Source organism: Indicator indicator, chromosome 4 (genome assembly GCF_027791375.1).
Source record: "Indicator indicator isolate 239-I01 chromosome 4, UM_Iind_1.1, whole genome shotgun sequence".
Classification (NCBI taxonomy): Eukaryota; Metazoa; Chordata; class Aves; order Piciformes; family Indicatoridae; genus Indicator; species Indicator indicator.
Genome location: NC_072013.1, coordinates 31817690 through 31845079, shown reverse-complemented (window position 1 = coordinate 31845079; position 27390 = coordinate 31817690). Strand labels below are relative to the sequence as shown.

General features: G+C 48.3%; 1 protein-coding gene across 3 annotated transcripts in view; it reads left to right on the top strand.

The window, feature by feature from the left end:
• Positions 1-27390, top strand: part of SAMD4A (sterile alpha motif domain containing 4A) — a 119575-nt gene that overhangs the window by 85343 nt on the left and 6842 nt on the right. For 2 of the 3 annotated variants that reach the window (XM_054380700.1, XM_054380699.1), the window contains exons 3-8: positions 10258-10521; positions 16041-16150; positions 16743-16829; positions 21013-21307; positions 23393-23478; positions 26109-26227. In XM_054380700.1, the coding sequence (XP_054236675.1) occupies positions 10258-10521; positions 16041-16150; positions 16743-16829; positions 21013-21307; positions 23393-23478; positions 26109-26227 (961 nt within the window). The remainder of the gene's footprint in view (positions 1-10257; positions 10522-16040; positions 16151-16742; positions 16830-21012; positions 21308-23392; positions 23479-26108; positions 26228-27390) is intronic. The other variant, XM_054380701.1, reaches the window with a different exon arrangement.

The following is a 27390-nucleotide window of genomic DNA, read 5'->3' as shown; positions in this document are numbered from 1 at the left end:
CCCATGGCAGGGGAGTTGGAACTAGATGATCATTAAGGTCCTTTCCAACTCAAACCATTCCGTGGTTCTGTGGTTATTGTATTCCAGTTTCTTGGCAATTCCAGAGCTTTCACATTCAATCCCTCCACTTAAGCTGTCTTAAGATCCTTCTTTTAGTCCCAGCTTCCTGTAGGTTGCATGTTGCTACATAAAGGATGTGGATCTTCCAGCTTGACCTCCTGAAATGTTTGCAGCTGGTAGAGAGGTTTCTTCATTTGAAATGTAGCATGTGGTAGAAGCTGATGATGTCTCAGCAGGCAGATGCTCCTCAGACCAGGGATCCTTATTAGCAGCTGGTGGAAGCAGTGGGGAGCACTGGCTACTGCTTGAAGAGAGCAGATGATCTTGGACATCTCATTTGGGTGGAAAAGGACTGTAGGAAGGAGAGTTTCTTCATCAGACTGTTTATCTGGCTTGATCTGTGAACAGGGGAGAAATTTCCCCCTGGAAGCCCATAGAAAAAAATATCAGTGAATTCTGGGATAATTTTGGAGGCTTGGTTCAGCACAGTGGTGATGTTATTAATGTAAAAGGATTCCCCAGGGTGAGCACTGTTCTTTCTGTGGATTGAGTATAAATGTATGAGAGAAACCACATTTATTGGCCTACAAATGAGGGCATTGTGTTTACCCAGAGAGCAGCATCATGTAGAGTAGCATCTTCTTTAGCATCCCTCTCATCTTCCATTCCCCTCTATCTCTGCTGAGCCCCCACCTACAGTGCTGGGTCCAGCTCTGGAATTCTCAGCACAAGATAGACATGGACCCGTTTAAGTGGGGCCAGAGGAGGCCATAGCAATCATGGAAGGGTTGGAAGCCCTCTGCTTGAGGCCATGCTGAGGGAATTGGGGTTGTTCAGCCTGGAGAAAAGAACACTCTGGAGAGACCTTGTGGCCTTTCAGTACTTAAAAGGGAGTCTATAGGATGGATGGGGACAGACTGTATCAGGGTCAAGGCGTGATGGTTGTAAACTAAATGAGGGAGATTTAGACTAGATAAAAGGAAGAAATTTTTTACCCTGAGGATGGTGAAACACTGGTGCAGAGAGGTGGTAGAAGCCCCATCTCTGGAAACATTCCAGGTTAGGTTGGATGGGGCTCTGAGCAATCTGCTCTGGTTGCAGATGTCCCTGCTGACTACAGGGGGACTGGACTAGATGACCTTTAAAGATCCCTTCCAACCCAAACCGTTCTGTGATTCTGTCATCCCCAACACAAATTTGCACCTCCTCCAGACACTGTTTCATGCATCCTTTTCTCTGTGAGTAAAATCTCAGTCAGGATTCACACCTGGTCTGTCTTGCTCCCATCTTGCTGGAAGCTCTGGTGAAAAGCCCCATGCAAGAATCCCAAAAGCAGCTCCCTGCCTCCTGTTCCTCAATGAGAAAAAAGAAGCTGGGCTTCCTTCCAAAAATGCATCCTGTCAGATGGCTGGAGCCACCAAGAGCTGTGTTTACACATCTTCAGATACAGCCCCACTCCTGCTGTCATACAAAAGAGTAAATAACAACACCAGTAATTCCTGCCAGAGCCAAACAGTGGCTCCATGAGTGGCTGTGGCATGCAGGGGCTTCTGAACCCTTCTGCAGTCAGCAGAAATATCTCCTTCCCTGGATGGGATCTCACATGCATTGCTCAGAGGGAGCAGTGACAAACAGGTTATTGTTTCTCTGTCCAATTTCTTGAACAGGAAACTGCTTTTAAAAATGTCATTTTTTTAAAGAAAAAAATTTGTTTGATGAGCTTTTTTGCATCTGTGCTTCCTAATTTCTCTGCTTGAGGCAGCACCCTTCTTACAGCTTTTTTTTTTTTCCCTAATGCACACAAGTACCCAGTGGCTTCTTGCATTTAGGACCCCTGTTTCCCCCCACCCCCAATGACTCAGCCCCTGATTCAGAAGCAAGGACATGGTTTATGCAGCACTGTCCTAACACAGCTAAAGTTGCAGCCACAAAACCCAGGGAGGCAAAAAAATAGGCATAAACAAAAGGCTCCAAGGGTTAGGGGATGTTGAGCTGAAAAATGTTCCATCAGGTTCTGCCTTGGTCACACTGGAACTGCCAGCGGCAACGTGGGGAGCGGGTGAATGAGGTGCCCAGGAAGGAGGCTGGGTGCCAGCTGGGCAGCGTGACCCACTGGCAGCTGCTTCCAAGGGTCCTCAGCACAGAAAGGCTGGAAGAGCTGTGAGCATTGGTCTGCCAGCACCGGGGAGCCTTCCTGGAGGAGATGCTGGGTGCTTCGTGACCAGAGTAGCAAGGAGGAGGTGGAGCAGAGAACTGAGTTGAACTTGGTGGTTGCTTTGCAAGGGGATTGCAGGAGCTGGTCGGTATTCCCCCTCTGTGGGCCTGCTCCAAGCTGCACAAGAGACTGTGTGAGTCAGGGAATGAAAAACAGCAAATTCAGGTCAAGCTGTTGGTCCAGGTACCTACAGACCAGAAGAGAAATTGTGCTCCTTAGCAGGGCCTGTTGTGACAGGACAAGGGGTGATGGGTTTAAACTAAAAGAGGGGAGATTTAGGCTGGAGAGAAGGAAGAAATTTTTGATGCTGAGGGTGGTGAGACACTAGCCCATGTTGCCTGGTGAGGTGGTATATGCCCCATCCCTGGAAACATTCCAGGTCAGGTTGTTTGGGGTGCTGAGCTACCTACTTTAGTTGCAGATGTCCTTGCTGACTGCAGGTGGATTGAACTAATGGACCTTTAAAGGTCCTTTCCAAACCATTCTATGATTCTATGAGTGGACACTGCCTGAGGATGCACCATAAGCAGCTTTGCAGCCAAAAATTGCCATTTGTAGGCTAAAAGCAAAAAGAAAAACCTCCTCAAGAGTTCTGCATGCACCATACAGCAGATTTTCCTTTCTCCAGCCATGGGCAGGATGTGATTCTGAATTCACAGAATCACAGAATCAATAAGGTTGGAAAAGACCTCAAGGATCATCAAGAGTCCAACCTGTCACCCAAGACCTCATGACTACTAGACCATGTCACCAAGTGCCACGTCCAATCCCCTCTTGAACACCTCCAGGGATGGTGACTCCACCACCTCCCTGGGCAGCACATTCCAACGTCTAACAACTCTCTCCGTGAAGAACTTTCTCCTCACCTCCAGCCTAAATTTCCCCTGGCGCAGCTTGAGACTGTGTCCTCTTGTTCTGCTGCTGGTTGCCTGGGAGAAGAGACCAACCCCCACCTGGCTACAACCTCCCTTCAGGTAGTTGTAGACAGCAATGAGGTCTCCCCTGAGCCTCCTCTTCTCCAGGCTAAACAACCCCAGCTCCCTCAGCCTCTCCTCATAGGGCTTGTGTTCCAGGCCTCTCACCAGCCTCGTTGCCCTTCTCTGGACACGTTCAAGTATCTCAATTGCAATCTGCTGTAATGTGCTGTATGGTATAAATGGTAGTAATGGTCCTCTGGGTGTCAGAGTGGAGGGTATGCCAGATCTGGAGATAATGAGGGTTGTAGAACACTGGAATAGGTTTCCCAGGGAGATGGTGGAAGCCCCATCCCTGGAGAGACTCAAGGTCAGGCTTGATGGGGCTTTGAGCAACCTGATGTAGTTGGGGACATCCTGGCTTACTTCAAGGTCTAGGTGACTTTAAAAGTCCTGTCCTACCCAAACCCTTCTATGCTTCTATGATCTGAACACTTCTCTGTCCTCAGCAATGGGTCTGGCTCTCGGTGGAAACACACCAGCCCCATGTGCATCTTGTCAAGGTCTTCTGCAGCACTTGAAGCCAAATTTAATGAAAAGGCAGAGGCAAGGCGAGTGCCTTGTCAGCTGTCACATGCTGTGTGGAGGAAGGTCTGCCTGCAGAGCCCAATTCCTCAGCTCTAATTACAGGAATGGGTGGCTTTTCCCTTCTCAGGCTGAAAAATTGGCCCGAAACCCTGAGAAACCACAACACAAATGTCTGACACTGTTCCACATGTTCTGCAGCAAATAAAAACCTTCTTGAAATTAGCCCTTGCCCTACCAAAATAGGCAACACCACTTCAAAAAGGAAGAGAGAGGGGGGAAAAAAAGCACTTGCAGCCTCAGAGTCTTTGTAAGTTTGTTGTCGTGCCTGCCAGCCCAGCCAGTGTTTGGTCCATTATAAAGCTGGTTATGCCTGGGGAGATGGTGGCCCCCTAGGGATGCTCCTTGCTGCTCCAGCCCTGCACACCAGAATGGTTGTATCGTCATCATCACTGCTTCTCCATCCTCTTAATTTTTTCCCCTGGTAATATTAAGCTGAGGTTGGTTTGAAGGCTGAGAGCATTCAGCAACATCTTCAGGTTATTTATAACGATTTTCCCTGGGATGCAAAACATCCCAAACTCATCTTGACAGCATTATATTTAGCAGCATCTGCTGGGTTGCAGCTGACCCTGGTCTGAAGGCCACGAGGAGCTTTCTTGCAAGGAAACATGGTCTGGTGTGAGCTGAGTGCAACCCCTCAGCTGTTCAGAGCCATGATGACAGAGCAATGAGGCAATACCAACCCTGCTTATCAGGGGGAGGACCATGACCTGCTCTGGCCCCCATCCCATCAGATACCTGGGTGGCAGGAGCTGGATCAGGCTTTGCAGAGTGGCTGTTGTGTCCCTGGGGAGCATCTGCTCTTGCACCATCTAAACAAGCCTGTGGCTGGCAGGAAAACACTTCTAAAGCAGAAGTGGGGCACACTTACAAGTTAGAGGGGATCCATGTGCCAGCATGGCTTGCACTTCAGAGCGGTGGTTTCCTTTCTTTGTTCATCCAGCTTGTACCACCACAGTGCTCAGAAAGGCAGGCGTGCCTCTGGCCACCTCCTGGAAGCTTATCTTACCCTAGAAGAATATATTAGATTTCCTTTTTGAATTAAAGCTTAATATTTTTGTAATAAAAAATACAAAAAAAAAGAGGCTGGAGCATTAGGTTATAAACTCACACTTGGTTTGCTTCTGCTGAAGTTAAAGCACCCATGGACCATTTATTTTAGCAGGAGACTGAGTAAGTGATTTTATATTGATGGAAAGTTCCAGCTTGGCTGTCAGCAGCCCCAGATTCACCTTGGACCATCCAAAAGCCGCAGGATTGTGAAAAGCAGGGAAGGAAAGACCTACGCTTAAACTAACACCTTGAAAATCCTGAGCCACGTCCTCTCTGTCAGAAAACTGAGGGCATGAACACAAGGAGCAGCATTAATGAAAATGCACATTTTTTTAATTCCCTCTCTGAGGGTTACAGGTTAAAAGAGGGAGAGCTGTGTGTGCATGCCAGGCAGATACCAGCCCAGGGGTTGAAGCATTCTTAAGCCTGGGTGCTGATGGAAGCTGGTAACATGGTTTGCAAGAAATCATGTTGCTTACTGGTGTCTGTTACAGCCAGAAGAGCTTAAGCAGAGCTAAAAGCTCTGGAATGATCTGTGTCTGGTACCAAGAGTATCTTGGGTGGTTGCAGAGAGCTGGTGATGTTTTCTGCTTGTATTGTGCGCTGCAGTTATCCCTACTGCATCATTTTTTGCAAGACCTGTTGTGACAGGACAAGGGGTGATGAGTTTAAACTAAAAGAGGGGAGATTCAGACTGGAGAGAAGGAAGAAAGTTTTGATGCTGAGGGTGTTGAAACATTGGCTCAAGTTGCACAAAGAGGTGGTAGAACTCCCTCCCTGAAATCCTGCCAGGTCAGGCTGGACGAGGCTCTGAGCAACCTGCTGTAGTTGCAGATGTTCCTGCTGAATGCAGGGGGCTTGGACTAGACAACCTTTAAAGGTCCTTTCCCACCCAAACCATTCTGTGATTCTATGATCTCATAAAGTTGTGTGAATCGACTCATAGTTCAGTAAAAAAGGCTTGTGGTTTAGTAAAAGATGTTCTGCTAGACTCCAGTGTTCTGTTATGTCGGGGAAAGGAGTGGAACTCATTTTCAGACGTTGCACTGGGTGATTTGTAATTGTTCCTGGCCATCCTGTGGAGTTCATTGTATCTCTTCCAGCTGCCACCGACTTCTAATTAGGGGACATAAAATGAAGATGGAAGAGCAGCAGTTTGTAGGGGTATTTCTGCTCAGGAAGGAATCTAGGCTGAATTTAAGGCACAAATATCCTCATTTGCAGGATTTTAGTGTGGAGAGGATGGCTTAACTGCTTGCAGGGTACCAGTTACTGTGTACACCCTTCGGAGGGAGAACGAATGGAGGAGCAGTTTGCCTCCTAAGAGGGGGCAATTCACTCCTTCCCTCCCTGCCCATTCACCTGCATCTCATTCATTCTAAGGGCTCAAATAGTTTCCAAACCAGTTTTTCCTACCACAAATTCTGTGTGGCTTCTGTCCATACAACCACTGCTGCAGGCAGCAGGCACAGAAGGGACTCCGAGCTGTACTGCTGAGAAGCTTTTCAACTGATTTATCAGGTTTTTTTCCCATATTTCCCCCCATATTTATTCTTTTTTTAATACTAGATATTTTTTTTCTCCTGGGAGGGTGATGTGACATGTACAGAGCCCCATTAGACTACTATTTTTAGTGTACAATTGCAGAGCCAAGAGCTGAAGATCTTCTTAAATCCATCTCTTTCCCCATCAGGACGCATCACAGCTTTAGGAAACATAACACTGCTCTGAAAACAGTCCCAGGTTCTCCCTGACATCCTTTTCTGCCAGGATACTTCTGGAAGATGTTTCTGTAGTTATTGAATTGGAAGGGAACAAATTCTTCACCAGAAGCCATCTCTTTGCTTCCCCACACAGCATGGTGTAAGTGCTACGTGCTGATAGAACAAAATACTTTCAGAAATAGGAATAATTTAGACACTACAGAAATCCACAGGTTTTTGGCCTCATCCATTAGCCACATGTGGCACCAGCTGCTTTTTACAGGTGCTTAATAAAAGCAAATAAGCTTTGATGCTTTTCTTTCTCCTCTTTTTATATCCCCACTACTTGCTCATTTTCATTCCTCTTCTGGCCAGCAGAGATGGCTTTATGGTAGATTTCCCCCAGGCTTTAGCTTAGAATTAATCTGGCTTAATTTTTACAGTGTGGTACAACTGGTTGGGCCTTTTACATCAAGACCTGTTTGTGTTAGGAGGTAAAATGTGGAGGAGCTACAAATGGTTTTGATAAACACCTGCCAGGGCAAAAAAGAAAAAAAGGGGTTAGGGAGCTTTGGTTCTTTGTTTCTTTAGGAGAAAAAGCAAAGAGGACAATGAATTTCCCCCAGGTTTTGTACCATGTTCAGAAGTTTGATTTTCAATGAAAAATTGAAATGTTTTTGCTTCAAGTTTCATAAGGCCTTAGAGGTCATTTTAACCCTTCTCTCTTGGATTTCCCTGTAGCAGAAAATCTGCTTTCCATTTTTTGTCTAGCCTGCAGTGGAGCTCACAGATGCTCTTTATGAGAAATGAGGGTTCTCCTGCAGAAGTGGCTCATGTCTTTGGAAAGGAGTCCTTACTAACAGGGCACTGCAGATATTTGTGAGCCATCATGGCATGAACCCCACACCTGTACCCAGAGGCACATTGGAAATAGCACTGTTGACTTGGGTTGGATGCAAACCAGAAAAGAACCTTTCATAGCACTGGATCCAGCATTTGTCCAAGTTATCCAAGTGGGCAACAGGACAGAGCTTGGCTGAGTGATGGCTAAATGAAAGGATTTTTTGGTCTCAGGTATCAAGAAACAGCCCCCATAAAGTCCAACTAATTTTGTTGAGAAAAACTGCAATAAAACATTAAAGAAATGTTTTACACCCTAAATATAACCATTCAAGTACATTAACTGTTTTTGTGGTTTAACCAGCACTTCAGTGACTTTGGGAATGGTGGAATTTGAATTTTATTAAGTCAATAAGCAATGTCCTCATACTTTTTTCGTCACAGAAAACATCCATTTCTTTACAGAAAGAGTGGTCAGGCATGGGAACAGGCTGCCCAGGGAGGTGGTGGAGTGTTCAAAAAATGTGTAGACATGGCAACTTCAGGGCACTGCTTAGTGGGCATGGTGATGTTGGGATGTCGATTGGACTTGATCTTAAGCATCTTTTCCAATCTTAATGATTCTAATGGAGGACTAAAGTGGTACTGAACATCTGTCTTCTGAGAAAAGGCTGAGAGACCTGGGGGTGTTCAGTCTGGAGAAGAGAAGACTTGAGAAGGAGATCTTATTAGTGTTTGTAAATATCTGAAGGTGGCTGTCAAGAAGAAGGGGCCAGTCTCTTTCCAGTGGTGCCCTGTGATAGGATAAGGGGCAATGGATATAAACTGGAACACAGGAGGTTCCACCTCAGTGTGTGTCAAAACTTTGCTGTGAGTGTGACAGAACCCTGGAACAGGCTGCCCAGAGAGGTTGTGGAGTCTCCTTCTCTAGGAACTTTCAAGACCCATCTGGATGCATTCCTATGTGACCTGCCCTAGGTGATCCTGATTTGCAGGGGGGTTGCACTTGTTGATCTTCGAAGGTCCCTTCTAAGCCCTGCTGTTCTATGATTCTGTGATCTTTCTTCTAAATACCACATAGTACCATGGCTAACCACAGACCAGAGGCAAAGCTATCTAAATCTTTCAGGAGATAACTAGCAATGAGACAGTATTGAAGAACTGCTGTGACAAATGAAGACCATTCAGTATAAATTGTGTTTAAAAATCTATTCACGTTCCAAAACAACCAAAAACTGTCAGAGCAACCTGATCTAGCTGCAGATGCCCCTGTTCACTGTAGAGAGATGGAGTAGATGACCTTGAAAGGTCTCCTCCAACCCAAACCTTTTTAAGGAAATGTATAATTTGGAGATTCCTAATGCTTTAGCCCACATAAGTTGTCTTTTTATACTTGACTGAAAGGCAAGTAAATACCTACCCATTGTAAAGCCTTCCTTGAGAAATAACTCCAAATCACAGGAGTTTGTGGATTGTTCTTTTCCTAGCAGTGTTGAAATTACTTGATAAAAACAACTTGAACTTGGTGGGACCAAAATTTCAGCCAGGAAATACAAAGCCATTATACAGCTGGGAAGGAAAAAGAACTCCAAAGTTTTATAAATATTTTGGGGGAGTGTGATTCAGCCCCATGTTTGTCATGGGTTTATTTTCACTGATCTTTTGAGGGATAGCTCTTGTGGAGAGTTAAGAGGCCAGAAGTTGGAAGCACATCTCATGGGTGGCTGAGCTGGGATGCTCTCATTGCTGATGGTAACTCAGCTAAGTACAAGATCTTAGTAGGACCCAACAAGGCTTGTATGAGAAATAGTGTGCCCAGCAGGACTAGGGTGGTGATTGTTCTCTTGTGCTTGGCACTGGTGAGGCTACACCTCAAACACTGAGTTCAGTTTTGGGACCCTCACTCCAAGAAGGGCACTGAGGTGCTGGAATGTGTCCAAAGAAGAGCAACAAAGCTGGTGAAGGGTCTAGAGTACTAGTCTTGTGAGGAGTGGCTGAGGAAACTGGGGTTGTTTAGCCTAGAGAAAAGGAGGCTGAGGAGAGACCTTGAGATCTAAAAAGAGGTTGTAGTGAAGCGGGGGTCAGTGTCATCTCCCAAATAACAAGTGACAGCACAAGAGGAAACAGCCTCACATTGTTCCAAGGGAGGTATAGGTTGGATATTAGGAAGAAATTATTCCCCAAAAAAGGGTTGTTAAGCCTGGAACAAGATGCCCAGGGTGGTGGTTGTATCACTGTCCCTGGAGAGATTTAAAAGCTGTGTAGATGAGCTGAGGGGCATGGTTTAGTGGTGGACCTGACTGTGCTGGGTTATTGGTTGGACCTGATAACCTTAAAGGTCTCTTCCAACCAAAATGACTCTGTGATTGTAAGATCATGCCTGAAATAGCAGTGATGTCTTCCTTACAAGGGAGGCAACCTCCCAGGCTCCAGGCTTGGTGAAAGACAGCAGCCCCATGCTTAGGTTCACCATGGGTACATGACTCCACATGGGGTAAACCTCCAGAACTGCTCATTTTTGTTTTTTCCCTAAAGATGCAATCTGTGCAACACCTTTCCTTAAGCCACCCAACACAGCTCATGTAACCCCATCTCCTTGCAGGTATTCCCATCCCCTTTGCTTGCTGGGAGGCAAAGCAGAGAGCTCAGAGTAGGGTTCAGGTAGCCATGGGCACTGCGAAGCCATCAGCGAAGCACCGTGGCCAACCACCACACATTTTATGATTTCATTTAATACTTTTTTCCTTTTTTTTTTCGGGGGTCTCTGCTGCATCCCGGGCCGCGAGGGGGGAATAACCTCTTTGATTTTATTTTTTTTTTTCAGTTCTCTCAGGCCAGACACACCACAGCCCTTTGAAACGCTCTGTGTCCCTTACCCCACCCATGAATGTGCCAAACCAACCTCTAGGACATGGATGGATGTCTCATGAGGACTTACGAGCTAGAGGACCCCAGTGCATCCCTTCCGATCATGCCCCCCTGTCTCCACAAAGCAGTGTAGCCTCTTCGGGAAGTGGTGGGAGTGAACATTTAGAAGATCAGCCTTCTGCTCGTAACACATTCCAGGAGGAAGGGAGTGGGATGAAAGGTGAGTGAAAAACCAGCTGCCTCCCCAACCCCAAGCACCCCCAGGCAGGAGGGGAAAAGTCATTTTCCCAGCAGCGTGGGGCTCGGTTGGCGGTTTTGGGCGAGAGTCCTCCTAACCAAATGGGCCCTTCCAGTTTTTTCTTCCTAGCTTAGGAATTTAGGTTTAGGGTAAGATATTAGGGTATTTTTTTAAGCAGCTGATGTCTTACAGTTGGGTGCTGGTGGGCTGGTTTTTGCCCTCAAAGCCTGCAAACTGCCAGCTATTCCTAAAAGCTGGATTTATTCCCTAGCCTGTGCTTTTGGCTGCGAGTGGTGCTCTGTTCTCATCCTTTATTATGGTGAAAAATAGCTTAGGGTCAGTTTAGCAAGCCATGTGTGTTTTGGTGTTTGGTACCCACCAAAGTTTGGGCTTAGGACCTTTTTTTTGCAGTGAATTTATCCTCTGTATTTCAGGTGATTTTCCCATTGCACTTGTATTTCACTGAGTAACAAATACATTTGACTCTGTTAGTAAGCAAGGCAGAAATGAAAGCCTGTTGCTGCAATCAAAGGTGGAGAGAGTGAGCTTCAGGCTGTAGGAGAATAAATAGATTAAAACTGGGCAAAAACAGACTGTAAATTCCTGTGAACAGATAAAATGAGTAAAAATGAACCCACAGCTATCAGAGACTGATTTAAACAACTGCGTTTTTCATTAACTCAGTTGTGTAGAGACTGAGGATGTATCAGAAGGAGGAAATAATCTTATTTTTTAAGTAAAGGTCTGGTTTTGTTCTAATTTCAGACAAATCTAGATAGGTATAAATCTCTGTAATGTGGAACTGTTTGACTCAGCACCATGTGACTTTGATCTGCCTGAAGTAAAGGCATGGAAAATCCCCTCAAGATTCCCCCATGCATAAGGTGCTTTGGGTTCAGCCCAAATACCTGGATGGACTTTGCACAGTAGTGTTGCTCTCAGGTTGGGACCATGGGGTATATAGATGGGACAGGAGAGTTTTCTGACCGTGTTGGCTTCGCAGAACTATGTCTTGCTTCTCAGGTGATGAACATCTAATCAGGTAGTATAGCCAGGGAGTGTTTTGTCTTCAGTGGTGGAGCAAGTGCCACCACCACCTTCTGGTGGACTAGCAGGCAGGCAGGCTTGGAGGGGTCACCATGAGCATGTTGAAGACTAAGGGGCGATCAGCGTGAGGGATCCTCAAGGCTTTCCATGCCTGTGGCTGGATTCTGCGGTTTGGCAGACCCTTTACAGGAGCAAATGGTATAGAGGAGTCTGTTTAACACTACATTTTCCAGGTTTCTGCTGCTGGAGCTGGGGAGGAGAGATGGGGAGCTTGGCTTCCTGTGACCCACAGCTATAGCTGCAGGGCTTCTATATGTAAAGTGCAGTGCAATTGGTCTGTACAGCCAGATCTGTGAAACCCAAAGGTGTTACTGCCCAGGCTGCCCATGGGCAGTAATCAATTAAATGAACCCCACATGCAGCCCTCCCATGGGAGATGGGTGCCCCTCCTCTGGGCATCCCTTCCTGGGCATCCTCCTCTGGAGGAAGGTTTGCAAACATCTAAACCTGATTTCCCTCCAATGCTGAGTAAGCCAAATTGCTTTTGTCCTGTGGTGCAGGGATGTGTAAAACAGATGTCTACAGTCTCTGCAACCGTTGTGTCCTCCCCTCTCCACTGTGTTTTACTCAGATGCCACCAATCCAGTTCCTTCCCAGATGGTGTTTTCTAAGCGTGGGGTTGTTCTTCCTCCCTCCGCTGGGTTTTTTTCCAGAAAGCCTGTCTTTTGTTGAGGGTATGTTCCCCAAAACAGGACTTGGGAGCAGAGCAGAGACTTGCTTGCAGTACAGACAGCGTTCCTGTGGCTGTGGAGCTCATCGTCCTCAAATAACAGAGCAGCACAGGCTGCCTGTGGCCCATTGTAGCCCCACAGGTTTCCTGCAGAAGGGAGCACTGCCTGTCCCCTGCCCTCGCTTTGTGCCGTTTCTGGTTCCTGCAGACACGCGCAGCTTCGCGCATTTTTATTGGCTTGCATCATGTTTCATCCAGACCTGCTGCTCCCTGTGCCAAGTCCCTTCTCTGAATTGCAGCCACGTCTCCCCAGGAGCCTGCAGGCTCTCCTGGTTTGGTGTCACCTGCTACTCTGGTCAGCTTGCTGACTCTTTGATACCCTCCAGGGCACCTGGGAGGATAGGGGAAGCTAGACCCTTGGCCAGACCCATCCAAAGTGGCTTCGCAATTCATCTCTCCTAATATCACTTATTTCTCTAGTTATTGTCTATCTTTGTGTCTTAATGTCACCTGTTCCACTCCTTTCACCTATCTCCATACCATGTCACCTATTCCTTTCCTTTCCACCTATCTTCCTACCCTAATGTCACCTATTCCTGTCCCCCTGTCTTCCCACCTTAATGCCACCTGTTCTCCACCTATCTTCCTACCCTAAAGTCACCTATTCCCCTCCTTTCCACCTATCTTTGTACCCACTGACACCTGTTTCTCTGCCTTTGTCTTCATGCTGAAGAGTAAGTGTCCTTTGGCTTTCTCCCAGCTCCTGCTTTCTCCAGGGGAAGATGCAGACACTTTATTTTCTGTGCAGCCCCATCTGTCTGTATGTCCATTGCTTCCTGAGGCACAGCTCAGGGCACACCAGGAGGATGGCTTGGGTAGAGCTGGGACTTTCTTCTGTGAATGCATCCATGGCTTGGCATGGTGGGCCATAAGGACACCTCTGGAGATGCTCTGTGTATATATATACAGGGAGCTGTTTTCCTTCTGAGTTTCCAGGCTAGATGTACATCTGCTGGCCAAGCTCCAGTGTTTAATGTGCTTATGTGTGAGCAGCATGGAAGTCCTTGCTTTGCTGCTCACATCAGACACAGCGTTTTTGGCAGCCATGCCATGACTTTGCAATTAGCTCCTGGTAATTGGTAGTTAAGAGTAGCTCCATGGGTGGGTGGCTCGCTCCTCCATGGGGAGAGTTAGGAAGTTTGACTTTCCAAGGACCATGAAATCACCTTAGATCCCTCCATATGCTGAGTGGCTCCTTCTCCCCAGCCTCAACATAACGAAAAACTTTCCTGTGAGGGTGCTGGAGCTCTGGAGGCGGCTGCCCAAAGAGATTGTGGAGTCTCCTTCTCTGGAGGGATTCCAAACCCACCTGGGCATTGTGATCCTGAACAACCTGCTGTGGGTGACCTTGCTTTAGCAGTGAGGTTGGACTAGATGACCTCCAGAGGTTCCAACCTCTACCATGTGATTCTGTGATTGCCATTGTCTATATGAAGTTGCATCTCTCTTCTGAAAATAGCCCCGTGGGCTTTGCCATCAGCACGGACGTGTGCCAGAGGCAAATGTCCCCAGGGACACAGGATCAAGCAGACTTAGCGTGTCATCACTAAAGTAATGTGATTTTGTGTTAAAATAGAGTTGAGATTTGCACCTGACAGTTCTGCACTGGAAACAGAGCTTTTTGCTGAGAGCTTTTGATGTTTTTTAATCAGAAAATGGGTTTAAGAGGCCTCTGTTAGCAACTTGCAGGACGGTTGCATGTTAGAACTTTTGGAATATGGCAAAATTCCACCTGTCTGTGCTCAGCATCTACTTTACCCCTGTATTTGGTGTGAGTTTCTTCTCCTGTGCAACATTTGAAGACTTCTTGTTGAAACACAAAGCCTGATGTGTGTCAGAGGATGGACTGTGTGAGCAAAATGCAGTATTTCAGGGCCATTTGCATCCTCTGCTTGGACATGAGTGGGGTTTGGAGTCAGCCTGAGCAGTGGCAGCGGGAGGCTTCTGGGAGGTGTAAGAATTGCCTTAGGGGATCAAACCAATGGTCCATCTTGCCCTGTCTGCTCCAGGTGTTGGTTCACCATCTGTGCCATCTGACACTGAGCAGTGTGGGGCTTTCTGGATGTGTCTCAGCACTGAGGCTGTCCTCCTCCTGTCTCATCCCTTTCTGAACCAAGTCTGGCCTCATACTTTGCAGTCAAACCAGCCTAGAAAAACTATGAGGTTGGCTATGTTAGTGAAGGTTGTTGGACATGGCCATGAAGGTTGTCCTCATGCTAGCCTCAGGGTTGGTGGGCAGAGCACCAGCACCCACAGCAGCCCCAGGATGGCTGCACAAGCAGAAGGGGTAGAAATCCCTCCCCAAAACAGTGCAGGCCCCATTCCTCCTTCCTCTCAGGTTTCTCCCCATCATCAGCCTCTGCCTGCTATGGGATGTGGGTTCCACCACCCACTCAACACATACGCCTTGCTGACATAGACTCAGGAATCACCAGTGTGAGGGGAGATGAGCTACTGCTGCTGTAACTAGTATTTAGACCCAAAAGAGACAACTGCTAAGCCTCCACCTCTCTCCATGCTGGATGTTGGGTTTAGTGGGATTTGGGGTTGAAAAACTGTTTTTTTATTGTTAACTGCACCTGGTGTGGGTGGAGGTGGGACGCTGGGTGTCTTGCTGATGGGGAAGGGGACAAGGACTATTGGACAAGGGTATTACTGGGAGTGGAGCATGTGAGCTCAGTAGGCTAAGGCAGAGCTATTGCTGGATGCTATTGCCAGGTGCTAAATAAAGCAAGTCTAGATTTGGCACTGCATTTGAAGCCTTTAGGATGCAAAGCAAAAGCATTATCACAAGCATGGTGGTGTGCTGCAGCACAGCTATCTGCAGAGCCCTCCCATCACTGGTGGGGTGTCATCATGGGTCCCCCAAACCTGTGAAACCCTGAGTAGCTGCTGAGTGGGCTGGAGTGGGGCAGGCTCATACCCCATTGCCTTCTCCATGGAGGACACCCCTTCATAGGGTCTGGTGGGGTTTTAAATGTTGCAGAGGAACGATTCCTCTCTCATGTCCCTCCCTGTGAAACCACCCTGATGTCAGGAGGATGGAAATATTTTTGGGTATCCAGCCAGCCAGGCACATATGTGCTGCACTGCAAATAACAACTGGGAAGGAGGAAGTAATTTCAGTCCATTTTGAGGTTGCAAGTCACCGTTCTGAAACAGGCTGTGGGACCATCTTTGATGGCACATGAATTTTCCATGTTCAAAAAAACTATAATAAATCTCTTTATTTCTCTTTAAGCAGCCATTTAAATTTTCAGCACATATCATCTTCCCTCATGCCATAAATCATTGTCTGCCGCCCGCAAAGCAACCATTTGCTCAGTCCTAAGCTTCAGTGGTTCCCATGTTCCTGGGAAAAGGGCAGCAAGAAGCTTTGCATACAGTGGTGTGACTCCAGCTTTCCATGGGCTAATTCCCTGTGGCTCAGGTGCAGAAACCCAGCCTCTGAGAATATGTCCTCATCCAGGGGCTGGTTCCTCCTACCATCCATAGCTATAGCACTCTGTCCTCCAAAAAGTCTGTGGAGTTCAGTGAGGTGTCTGAAGCAGCACCGGGATGGTGACTGTCACCTAACCCCCTGCTGCTGTTGAGGCTGTTGCGCGTGGTTAGGCGGCGTCATGAACTCAGCAGGAGCTCTCACCTCCTTACCTTTGTGCTGCAGATGTCCCAGCCTGGCTGAAGAGCCTGCGGCTGCACAAGTACGCTGCCCTCTTCTCACAGATGACCTATGAGGAGATGATGGCCCTCACTGAATGTCAGCTGGAGGCACAGGTAGGTCCCACCTCACTTGAAAAGCAGCCGTCAGTCGATGAGACACCTCCAGTGCCTCTTCTTGTTCTGTCTTCATGCGGAAGGCTTTTCACCCACAGGTGGTTGGGAAGCAACCAAAGAAGGAAAAATTTGTTCTTGGGGAGTGCAAAAAACTCAAGTTGTTCCTGAAAAGGGCCTTGTGCCAGGTTTTTTACTGGAGTCCCAACACAAAAGTCTTGTCACTGGGAGCTGCATCTGGATTTAAGCTCAGGAGTTTCAGGGGCACAGTCTGAAGTACCCAGCTCCTTTGAAGTTACTGGAGCTTTAGTGGCCAGTTGCCTTGTTAACCTTCAAAACATCACTGCTTTCAGGTTGACTTCTGGATGGAGAAGGCCAGTCAGCACCTTTACTTTCACTGTGTGAGATGTCCCAGAGTGGGACAGACTAGATGGAAATTATCTTCAGCAAATCTCTCAGTGATTTTCTCTGTCCTGCTGATCCCTGCACTTAGAGATTGGGTTAATTGATAGCCGCCCTCTGTGTTCAGAGGAGGAAGGGATTGGGCTGACCCAGCTCCCCTATGTTAATGCCAGGTTTTGTGCTCTTCTTGTAGAACGTTACCAAAGGCGCAAGACACAAAATAGTCATCAGTATCCAAAAGCTAAAAGAAAGACAAAACCTGCTCAAGTCTTTAGAAAGGGTAAGTAATCACAGCCACTTTGGTATTTCTTCTTTTTCAAGATACCAGGAGCTAATTCTGGGGTGAAGCTCTCTGCAGTTACATTTTGTTGGGGTCTTTTGCAGAGAAATCTGTTGTTGGCTTGGGTGCATCTGAATAATGTCTCAAATACTTCTCCACCAGATGCAGGTTTTATTTGGGGCTGTATTTTGCAGAGTGGATCCTAATCCTTGCTGGCACTCGCTCAGCTGGTTTAATGGTTGTGGTGGTGTTGGGTTGATGGTTGGACTTGATGATCTTAGAGGTCTTTTTCAATGATTCTATGATTCTTTGATTCTGTGATATACCTGGCAGCACTGGTACAAGCCCTGACCAGCTCCAGGGCGTTCAAAACACCTGAGAGTCAAGTGGTGGGGAGCACCATCCCAGCAACAGTGATGTTCCCATAGCACTATGTCCTGGTAGTCACCCTTCCATTCAACCACGATGCAGGACCAGCTCTGGCTGCATGAACTGTCGTGATCCTCCCTACTGCTGGAGAACCTGCTGGGCAGAGCCTTTTAGCTCTAGTAATCCCTTGGCCACTTGCTTATCTTGCTTTTCTTGACGCCATTGCCCCCTCTCATGACACCCCTCCATGCACAGGGTCAACACAGGGACCCCCAAGTCCTTCCCCTACCTCTCCATCCCCAAAATCACACAGGATTTCCCAATGGTTGAAGGCCACTGTGCTTTTCTGGACCACCATACGGACAATCTGTCCCCAGATAAAAAGCCACCCACATCAGCACCTGAACAACATCTTGGATTTTATATCACAGAATTGTTTCTGTTGGAAAAGACATCTAAGCTGATCAAATCCAACCATCAGCCTAACACCACCATTGCCATTAAACCATGTCCTGAAGTGCCATGTCTACATGTTTTTGAACACTTCCAGGGATTGTGGCTCCACCACCTCCCTGGGCAGCCTGGTCCAATGTCTGACCACTCTTTCGGTAAAGAAATCTTTCCTAATATCCAGCCTAAACCTCCCTTGGCACAATTCTTGTGTTATCATTTGAAACTAGGGAGAAGAGACCAACATTCATCTTGTTGCAGCCTTCTTTCAGGTAGTTGCAGAGAGCAGTGAGGTCTCCCCTCAGTGTCCTCTTTACCAGATTAAATAACCCAGTTCCCTCAGCTGATCCTCACCAGACCTTCCAGGCCTTTCACCAGCTTTGTTGCCCTTCTCTGGACCTGCTCCAGCAACTCAATGTCCTTCTTGGAGTGAGAAGCCCAAAACTGAATCCAGTACTCAAGATGTGGCCTCACCAATGCCAAGTACAGGAGGACAATCACTGCACTGCTCTTGCTGGCTGCACTATTGCTGATCCAGGCCAGGATGCTGTTGGCCTTCTTGGCCTCCTGGGCACACATTGGCTCATGTTCAACCAGCTCCCACATGTCCTTTTCTGCCAGGCAGCTTCCCAGCCACTCTGCCCCAAGCATGGAGCAGTGTTCCTGGGATTGTTGTGACCTTGTTAAACCTCATACACAAATAGAAACTTCTTTTGCCTCCTCAACAAAAGATTAAACTGCCAAAATGGCTGTCGGAGAAGCAGCAGCACCACAGATTTGCTGGGAGCAGCTCACCACCCCCCCCTATTTATTACCACAATATTTTATTATATTTAATTGCACCAGCTTCAAACAGCAACTTGCAGAGCCTCCCACTAGGGGCTTTTAAATACTTCTGTGGTGTGTTGCTATTTATTGTTGTTTTCATTAGCTCAGGGCTTGGCTATTTATTTATAATATGGGATTGTGCTCAGAGTGTGGCAGCAGCTAATAAAGCCATTATTTACCTCCCTGTATTTGTAATAATGATTAGATCCAAGAGACAGCCCTCTGGATTGAGCTTGCTTCAGCAACATGTTTTCCAGGCAATTGCACAGCCTCTTGCCCTGCTCTTCCACCTGGGATTTGAAATATGGTATTGATTGACTGTGCAGGAGGGAGCTCCAGCCCAGCTCAGCTGACACAACAAACCACACACGCTATAAAATACGGGAGGGAAGTGGAAGGAGCTGCATTTGACCCCTGGTGGGGTAGCTTTGGGCTCTGGGGCTGTGACTATGTTCTGCTTTCATAAAATCATAGGATTGTTTTGGTTGGAAAAGATCTCTAATATCATTGATTCCAACCATCAACCTAAACCACCTTGGCCACTGAACTGTTGGACTGGGTCCAGAGGAGGGCTGCGAAGATGATCAGAGGGTTGGAGCACCTCCCCCATGGGGACAGGCTGAAAGAGTTGGGGCTTTTCAGCCTGGAGAAGAGAAGCCTCCAGGGAGACCTTATAGCATCCTTCCAGTAACTGAAGGGGGCCTGCAAGAAAGCTGGGGAGAGACCTGTTACAAAGACTTGTAAAAGGATGAGAGGGAATGGATTGAAGCTGGAAGAGGGAAGATTTAGACTGGATATTAGGAAGAAATTCTTTACAGTGAGGGTGGTGAGACACTGGAACAGGTTGCCCAGGGAGGTTGTGGATGCCACCCCCTCCATGGAGATGTTCAAGGCCAGGTTGGACAAGGCCTTGAGCATCCTGGGGTAGTGGAAGGTGTCCCTACCTATGGCAGGGGGGTTGGAGCTAGATGGTCTTTCAGGTCCTTTCCAACCCAAGCCATTCTGTGATTCAGTCACAAAGTCCAAAGGCTTTGCTCTGGGGCTCAGAGCTGCCTCAGAGCTGCTTTGCTTGGGAGGAGACATCTCTGGTTTTCTAGGATTCCCATCCAACTTTTTTTTTCCTTTTGCTAAGCAAGAGCATGTGTGCAACTTACTTTTTGGGGGCAGTGTCTCACTGCTAAAGATTGCTGCTTTCTTGGAAAGAGCTGCTCCACCCTTCTCTGCTGGATAGCAGAAGAGGACTTTTTCCAAAAAAAATAGTGCCCAGCAGACTGAGACCAGGTCTTGGAGAGAAGGTGAGCTGAGATGTCCAAGAACAATCTGAGATGCAGCAGGAATTAGGATGAACAACCCATCAGCTGCCTCTGTGCCCATTTAGTGTTCCTCTTCCTGAGGCACAGTCAGGACTCACTCCAGAATCTGCCTCTTTCCAAGCAGTGTCCCACAAGTCAGACCATGCAGGAGCCTCCAATGAGCTCTTATGGTCCAGGCTACAGCAAAACCAAAATGCAATTATTTCCCATCGGTAGGACCAGGATCTGACTTAGAAAGGGAGTTCTCAATCTACAGTATAACCAGGAGGAAGGCTGGAACTGTACCCAAATTCTTTGAGGAAAAATCTCTTTACTCAGAGCGTGGAACAGACTGTCCAGGGTGGTGGAGTCACCATCCCTGGAAGTGTTCAAAAATGTTTAGACATGGCTCTCCAGGACATGGTTTAGTGGTTGTGGTGTTGGGTTGACTTGATGATCTTAGAGGCCTTTTCCAACCTCAGTAATCTTAGGATGCTCCTGCTGGGTGGACCTCCCCAAGGATCTCCAGGCTGAATGGTTTTGCTGTAGGGATCTAAGTTCACCTGCAGTATTCTGTGTGTGACTGCAACCCACCCTGCTTCCCATCCTTTCTTCTCTACATCTGCTCTTCCTACTCATGGCAGTGTGGATGGGAACATCCCTACTTCACTGCTGCAGGATGGACTCCTGCACCCCAGTGCGATCCTGGGCTCCACAGTGGTCCCAGTGCATAAGGATGCTATAGCAAGCTCTTTGAGGCAGAGAAGTCGATGAAGAGCCAGGCTTGAAGACAGTGCTGGAAACTGGAGAGAAGCCCACATTAAAAAATAGAATTCCAATTAAATATTGCTGAAATGTCCTGATTGTGGGATTGCTGGGGGAAAGGAGCAAGATACTTGCTGGTCTGGGCATTCAGGCTCAGTCCCCCACATGGATCTACCGTCTTCCTGGTGGAAATGTGGAAAGGCTGAAGCTGGATTGTTGCTGGGTTTGGATTGATAGGACATGTTTCTCTCTGGGGATTCAGGTCTGAACACACCTGTGGATAATCTGAAGGAATGATCCTTGCAGCAGCTCCACGTTCCCCTGGTCTAAGCAGAAGACTGAAGGAATGAAACACGGACTGCAGTAGAGTCCTAGAACAGGAGCAAGGCTTTGCTGGGGATTTTTGTGGGGTTAAATGTAGAAGTCTGGTTCATAGCTGATGTCCAGAGACAAACCCTCTTCTCCACTTGAATCCGCAGGACATCCTGGAAGGTGGCAACTTGCGTGTCCCACTGCAGGAACTACACCAAATGATCCTCACCCCCATCAAAGCCTACTCTTCCCAAAGCTCAAGCACGGAGGAGCACAGCCGGGAGGCAGACTCGCACCACCCCTCCTCCCTGCTGGGCTCGGACAGCCAAGGCTCCGAGTGCAAGGACTCTGCCGCAGCGGGGATGCCGCAGCATCACTTACCCGGCTGCGAGGGCGAGTCGGGGGGCGCCCCTCTGCCTGAAGGTGACCTGCCTGGACAGTTCACCAGAGTGATGGGGAAAGGTGAGTGGCCATCACTGGTTATTGGTGTCCTTCCTAGGATGAGCTACTTTGGGTTAGGATGTGTGTGGGGGTGGCACTGAAGCAGCCTTTCCTCGAGCCCCTGCAAGTCGCAGTCCTAGGGGTGAAGTTTTTTTTGAGATCATGTCATGCTGTGGTAAGAGGTTAGAGCTTGGATGGGGAAGCGGGTGGTGATTTTTGAGAGTGACAACAACGGGACAGGCTGCCTGCCCAAGGTCAGAGGTGGATAGCATCATTGGTTGCCCAGGGAGAAACAGGTTGCCCAGGGAGGCCCGAGGTCAGGCTGCAGCCTGATGTGCTGGGGGATATCCCTGCTGACTGTATTGGGTTGGACTAGATGACCTTTAGAGGTCCCTTCCAACCCAGTGCATTCTATGGTTCTGTGCCTGCCCCAGGTCAGAGGTGGATAGCATCCTCTCCCTGCCCCAGATCAGGGGTGGGTGGCATCCTCTGCCTGCCCTGGGTTGGAGGTAGATGGCATCCTCTCAGTGTCCCAGATTAGGGATGATAGCATCCTCTCCCTTCCCATTTAGAATGCTGGGAGAATCTCACTAGTCCAGAGGTGTTTTCAGTAGCAGCCCTTGAACTTACTCTGCTTGTGTGAGAGTAGTACTGGTGCATGGGCTTAGTGTGAGCTGTCCTGAGTGTAAACTGACTGGGTCCAAGCCTTTCTTTAAGCCCTAATTTAGATAGGGCACATCCAAAATCCTTGGTTGCCTTTCCATGCCTGGTGCGGGGTGCACAGCTTTGCATCAGGATTAAGTTTTCACAAGATCCCTTCCAACCCAAACCATTCTATGATTAATGCACTGTGAGGTGCACAGGAGCAGTGTGAGGGGAAACCAACCTCTAGTGCCATATGCAGGGCTCTTGGAGCAGATTTGTAGGAACTTGGATGTTGCCTAACTCCCCTTGATGGGATCTGAGATGTTAGTGATGGAGGGAGGTGGAAGATCACCCCAGGGAAGAGAGGAGGGGAGTCTCGTCTGCATGCCCACAAAGGACACCAAGAACAGAAAGAAGCTCATTGGGATGCCAAAATGAAATAATAGCCTTGTCCTTATTTCTTTTTTTTTTTTTTTTTTTTGCAAAAGATAGCTGTTTTTGTGTAAAAGGTTGCTGCAAGATTTCTCCCTAGCTGATTGGCTATGTGCAAAGACAAATGGGAGTCTCTGGCCTGATTTTAAACACGCTGACAAGTTCAACCTGTGACAAATGCTTCCGCCATACACAAAGCTGTGTGTATGGCACAAGCCTTGCCAGGACATGGTGTCCTGGGCCACCAGGCAATCCTACATGAAGATTAGGACAGGAGACACTCGTTTCTCTGTGAACTCATTGCCATTTGAGGTGAAACTCCATCAGGAAGGGTGGGGATATGTTTGAAGCAGGGTCAGATTCTGGCCATGGGAGCAGGAGCTCTCCCAGTGCCAGCCTTAGAATAGAGAATCAGAGTGGTTTGGGTTGGAAGGGACCTTAAAGATCATCTAGTTCCAATCCCCCTGCCATGGTCAGGGACACCTTTCGCTAGACCAGGTTGCTCAAGGCCTTGTCCAGCCTGGCCTTGAATACCTCCACATCCACAACCATCCTGGGCAACCTGTTCCAGTGTCTCGCCACACTCTAAAGATCTTCCTTCTAATACCCAGTCTAAATCTCCACTCCTCAAGCTTAAAGCCATTCCTCCTCATCCTGTCACTACCAGCCCTTGTAAAAAGTCCCTTCCCAGCTTTAAGTACTGAAAGCCCCCTTTAAGTACTGAAAGGCTACCACCAGGCTGAACAGCCCCAACTCAGGAGTAATCCTGTGCCCCTGATTTGCTCAGGTCTAATTTTGGTGACTCCAGTGGTGTAACTCTGGATTTACACCATCATAGCAGAGAACAAAATCTGGCCCTAAATATAGTATGGCATGGCAGGAATTGAGGGAAGGGGTCTTTTTTCTTGCTGATGAGAAGACCTGACCTGTGGGACAAGGGAAACAGGACATCCAAGATGTTCATTGGACCTCCCTGGACCCCAGCTCAGTGTCCCTGTGCCCATTTCTCTTCTCTCTTTTTTATTCCAGTATGCACACAACTTCTAGTTTCCCGACCTGACGAAGAGAATATAAGTTCCTATTTACAGCTCATAGACAAATGTCTAATCCACGAGGTGAGTCGTGACAGATCATCTAAAACTGTTGTTCTCATCACTTAGAAACTGTTTCCAAAGTGTCTGTTTATGTAAACCTTTCGGTTTCTAACACAAATATTTTTGAGGGGTATTAATAGTAATTCTGACAGAACAGGGCTGGGGTGGGTGGTAGCTCCACCATGGTGCATGGAAATGTTGCTCCCTCCCTGCACTCGCTTAATTGCCAAGATCTGGAGATGGGAAGTTCATCTGGCTCATGACAGCCTGATCAGCAGCTGGATCAAAGGAAGAATTTCAGGATGAAGGTGCAGGTGGTTTCTATCAGGCAGACCTGGTGATCCCTTGGCATTGCCACCTTCTGTTTTGCAGCATGTGGGCTTGGGATTTTGCAACGGGGACATCTGTTTGTGCTCCCAGCAAGATGTGCTTTCACCAGGTGATGGCTTGGGATGGCAGAGGCTGTGCTGCAGGGCTCCGGCAGGGATGGCTGGCGTCCCCAGTGTCCTGCGGCATTCTGTACCCCTGGCACAGCAAGCTGCTTCTTGTCACCTGCCCATATGGCAGGGCTCAGAGGGAGACTGCACAGCCTCTCCTAGGAGCTGCAGGCTTTGAACGTGTCTCAGTTATTTGTTTATAAATAACACACTGTCAAAGCACAGAATAATCTCCTCTGGAGAGGGCTGGTGGCTGCAAACCCCGAAATGTGCTGCACGCTGCCTAGGAAGCTGCCTGGTAGAAGAGGACCTGGGGGTGTTGACTGACAGCCAGATAAACATGAGCCAGGTGACCAAGGAGGCCAACAGCATCCTGGCCTGGATCAACAATAGTGTGGCCAGCAGGACCAGGAAGTAATTGTCTCCCTGTACTCAGCGCTGGTGAGGATGCACCTTGAATCCTTGATTCAAGGGCCCTCACTACCAGAAGGATATTGAGGTGCTGGAGCAGGTCCAAAGAAGTTAGTAATGAAGCTGGTGAGAGTCTGGAGAACAAGTCCAGTGAGGAGCAGCTGAGGGAATGGGGCCTGGAGAAAAGGAGGTTGAGGGGAGACGTTTTTGCTTTCTACAACTCTTTGAAAGGAGGTTGGAGCCAGGTGGGAGTTGGTCTCTTCTTCAAAGCAGCAAGTGACAGGATGAGGAGAAATGACCTCAAATAGCCCCAGGGGAGGTTTAGGTTGGACATTAGGAAAAACATCTTTACTGAAGTGATTGTCAAGGCCTGGACCAGGCTGCCCAGGGAAGTGGTGGAATCCCCATCCCTGGAGGGATTGAAAAGCTGTGTAGATGTGGTGCTGAGGGACATGGTTTAGTGGTGACCTGACAGTCCTGAGTTAATGGTTGGACTTGATATTTAAAGTCTCTTTCAACCATAACAATTCAACGACTTGGTGATTTTTTGACTATGCTCTGGGACACCTCTGCTGATCATGGTGGGGGTTTACTGGCAGTAGTTGTAGTGTCAGCCAACCCTTGACCCCATGCAATGGGGATGGTGGTGTTTGCTGTTTGGGTTTGCTGCAAAATAGGTTTAGAACCATGGGTCTGGTCTTCTCAATGCTTTGCACAGGCACAGGCAGTGGAAAATAGCTGTAGGGGCTGGAGGGAACAGCATGTCTGCTTGGACTTGTTCCCCTCTCAGACAGCATCAGAGTCTGGAAACTGTGCCAGGAGATTCTGGATGGCCAAGGAGGGCATCACTGGGTGAGCAGGGCCTTAAGAGAAGAACAAGGATTTTGGGAGCAGAGGCCCAAGCCAGGAAGACATGAACCTGCAGGGGAGAGCACCCAGGAGAGACATGATGACACAGCACCACCCCACTGCTGCCAACCCATGTCCCAGGACCACCATCTCCATTGGCTCTGCTGTAACCAGTGCTGGGACAGAGTTTCTCCTCCGAAGGGTGGTTTGGAGCAATCAAGTCAGACGCTAATTAGCCTCCAGCTTGTCCTCTGGGGACTTGGCTTCTCTTGGCGGGCAGCACCGATGCATTGGGTGTCTAAAGTTAGCGGTGATGAGCACGTGGGTGTCCCCATAACCCACACTGCCTGCCTGGAGGTTTAGGTCATTCTGGGAGGAGGTCTGGCCCCTGTGTGGGTGACCTTCACAAGGAGCCCAAGCAGGTGATGGGGCTCACCCCAGGTGACCTTCCACAGATGCTGTCACTGCTGAGCTCTGTCCAGCTCCAAGGAGCTCTGCTTTCCCAATCCCAGCTTTTTTCCACTCCAGTAGTGATGTCTAGAGCCACATCCAGGTGACAGATGTCACCAGCCACCAAATCCCTGGCTCACAGCCCAGCAGCTAGCAGGGAGGCAGGTGCCTCAGATTGCTGGTCTAGGGGCTAAGAGAAGTGGTGGAGAAGCTTTGGGGACGCCCTGCTCTGCCCAGGAGGGAGTTGGCAGCCTCAGAGGCAGAGCCAGGCCCTCCCTCTGGCGTGCAGGGAATGCTGAGGAGCATTTTCTTCACCTCAGATGAGGTGGAGAAATCCTTGAGGGAGATCAGGATTTCCCTCTGGGCTTGCTGATGGGGCTCAGCTCACACCACCACTTCTCTGACTGGTTTTCTTCACACCCCCTCCCACAGACTCATCCTTTCTTGCTTTGTCCAGGGAAATACTCACGTTCCCTGATTTTCTCTCTGTCTTTTTCTGGGCAGGCGTTTACAGAGATCCAGAAGAAGCGGCTGCTGTCATGGAAACAGCAGGTGCAGAAACTCTTTCGGTCTTTCCCTCGGAAATCCCTCTTGGAGCTATCAGGCTACCGGCAGCAGAGGAGGTACGTGGGATTTCGGGAGGGGAGGGATGGATGCAGCAGCTGGAGGGGCCAGTAAGAGCATCTGAAGGGGATCTACAGGAAGGCTGGGGAAGGGACTGTTTAGAAGAGCTCGTAGCGATAAGACAAGTGGCAAAGGTTTGAAACTGGAGCAGGGTGGATTTAGGTTGGACTTCAGGACAAAGTTCTTTACCATCAGGGTAGTGAAAAACTGCAACAGATTGCCCAGGGATCTGCTGGAAGCCCCGTCACTGGAGACATTCAAGGTTAAACATGATGGGGCCCTGAGTAACCTGATCTGGTTGGAGGTCCCTACTCACTGCAGAGGGTTTGGACAAGGTGACCTTTGAGGATCCCTTCCAGCACAATGCATTCTGTGATTCTATGATCTCGAGTGGGACTGATGTCTCCCAACAGGGAAGGATGGATTGTGCTGGTTCAAAGCCACATTTTGGGAGGGAGAAGGGTTGGAAAAGCTTCAGCAATAAACCCCCAGGCACTGGCTGGGAAGGGACAGCAGCAATAATTTGGCTTGTGTGTGTGGTTAGTGCTACCCCACCAATTCCCACCACATCTCCCTGGCTCCAAACCCAGTGCCTCCCAGCTGTGTAGTGTATCCCCACCACTGGGCGACCAGCTCTGTCCCTGCTTGCTGCCCTTTGCTGATTGCATCAGTGCTGGAGTTTCACCAAAAAGCTGTCAACTGGCCAAAAACAAGGCTTGAAAACTGCAAGAAGCTGCAGAGCCTGGGGACTGTGGCTGGAAAGGTGGGGTGGGGATGTGTTATGAGCACTGTGTTTGCTCACTTCTACGGTGATGCTAGATTTTGGGTGATCCTAGAAAGTGTTGGGGTTTTGGCAAGAGGAGGTATTTTTAGGTCAGGTTGACCAACAGGGTTAGCCATTTGTTTCACTCTACTGTTTCATTGGAGTCTTGTGCAAGTTTTCTTTTTATTTTCTGAAAAAGAAAGTCTTTTGGAGATTACTGGGAGCACTGGGACAGCCAGAATATGAGTTCAGAAGGAATGAGTTGCAAAACCAGAGTGTTCTTCAGTGGAATTGAGTGAAATATATTGGAATGGAAAACCAAGTGATGTTAGTGTTCACAGCAGGATCAGAAGCAGAAAAAAGAGCAGAGGTTTTTGATGTACCCATTTGCTCTGGGCC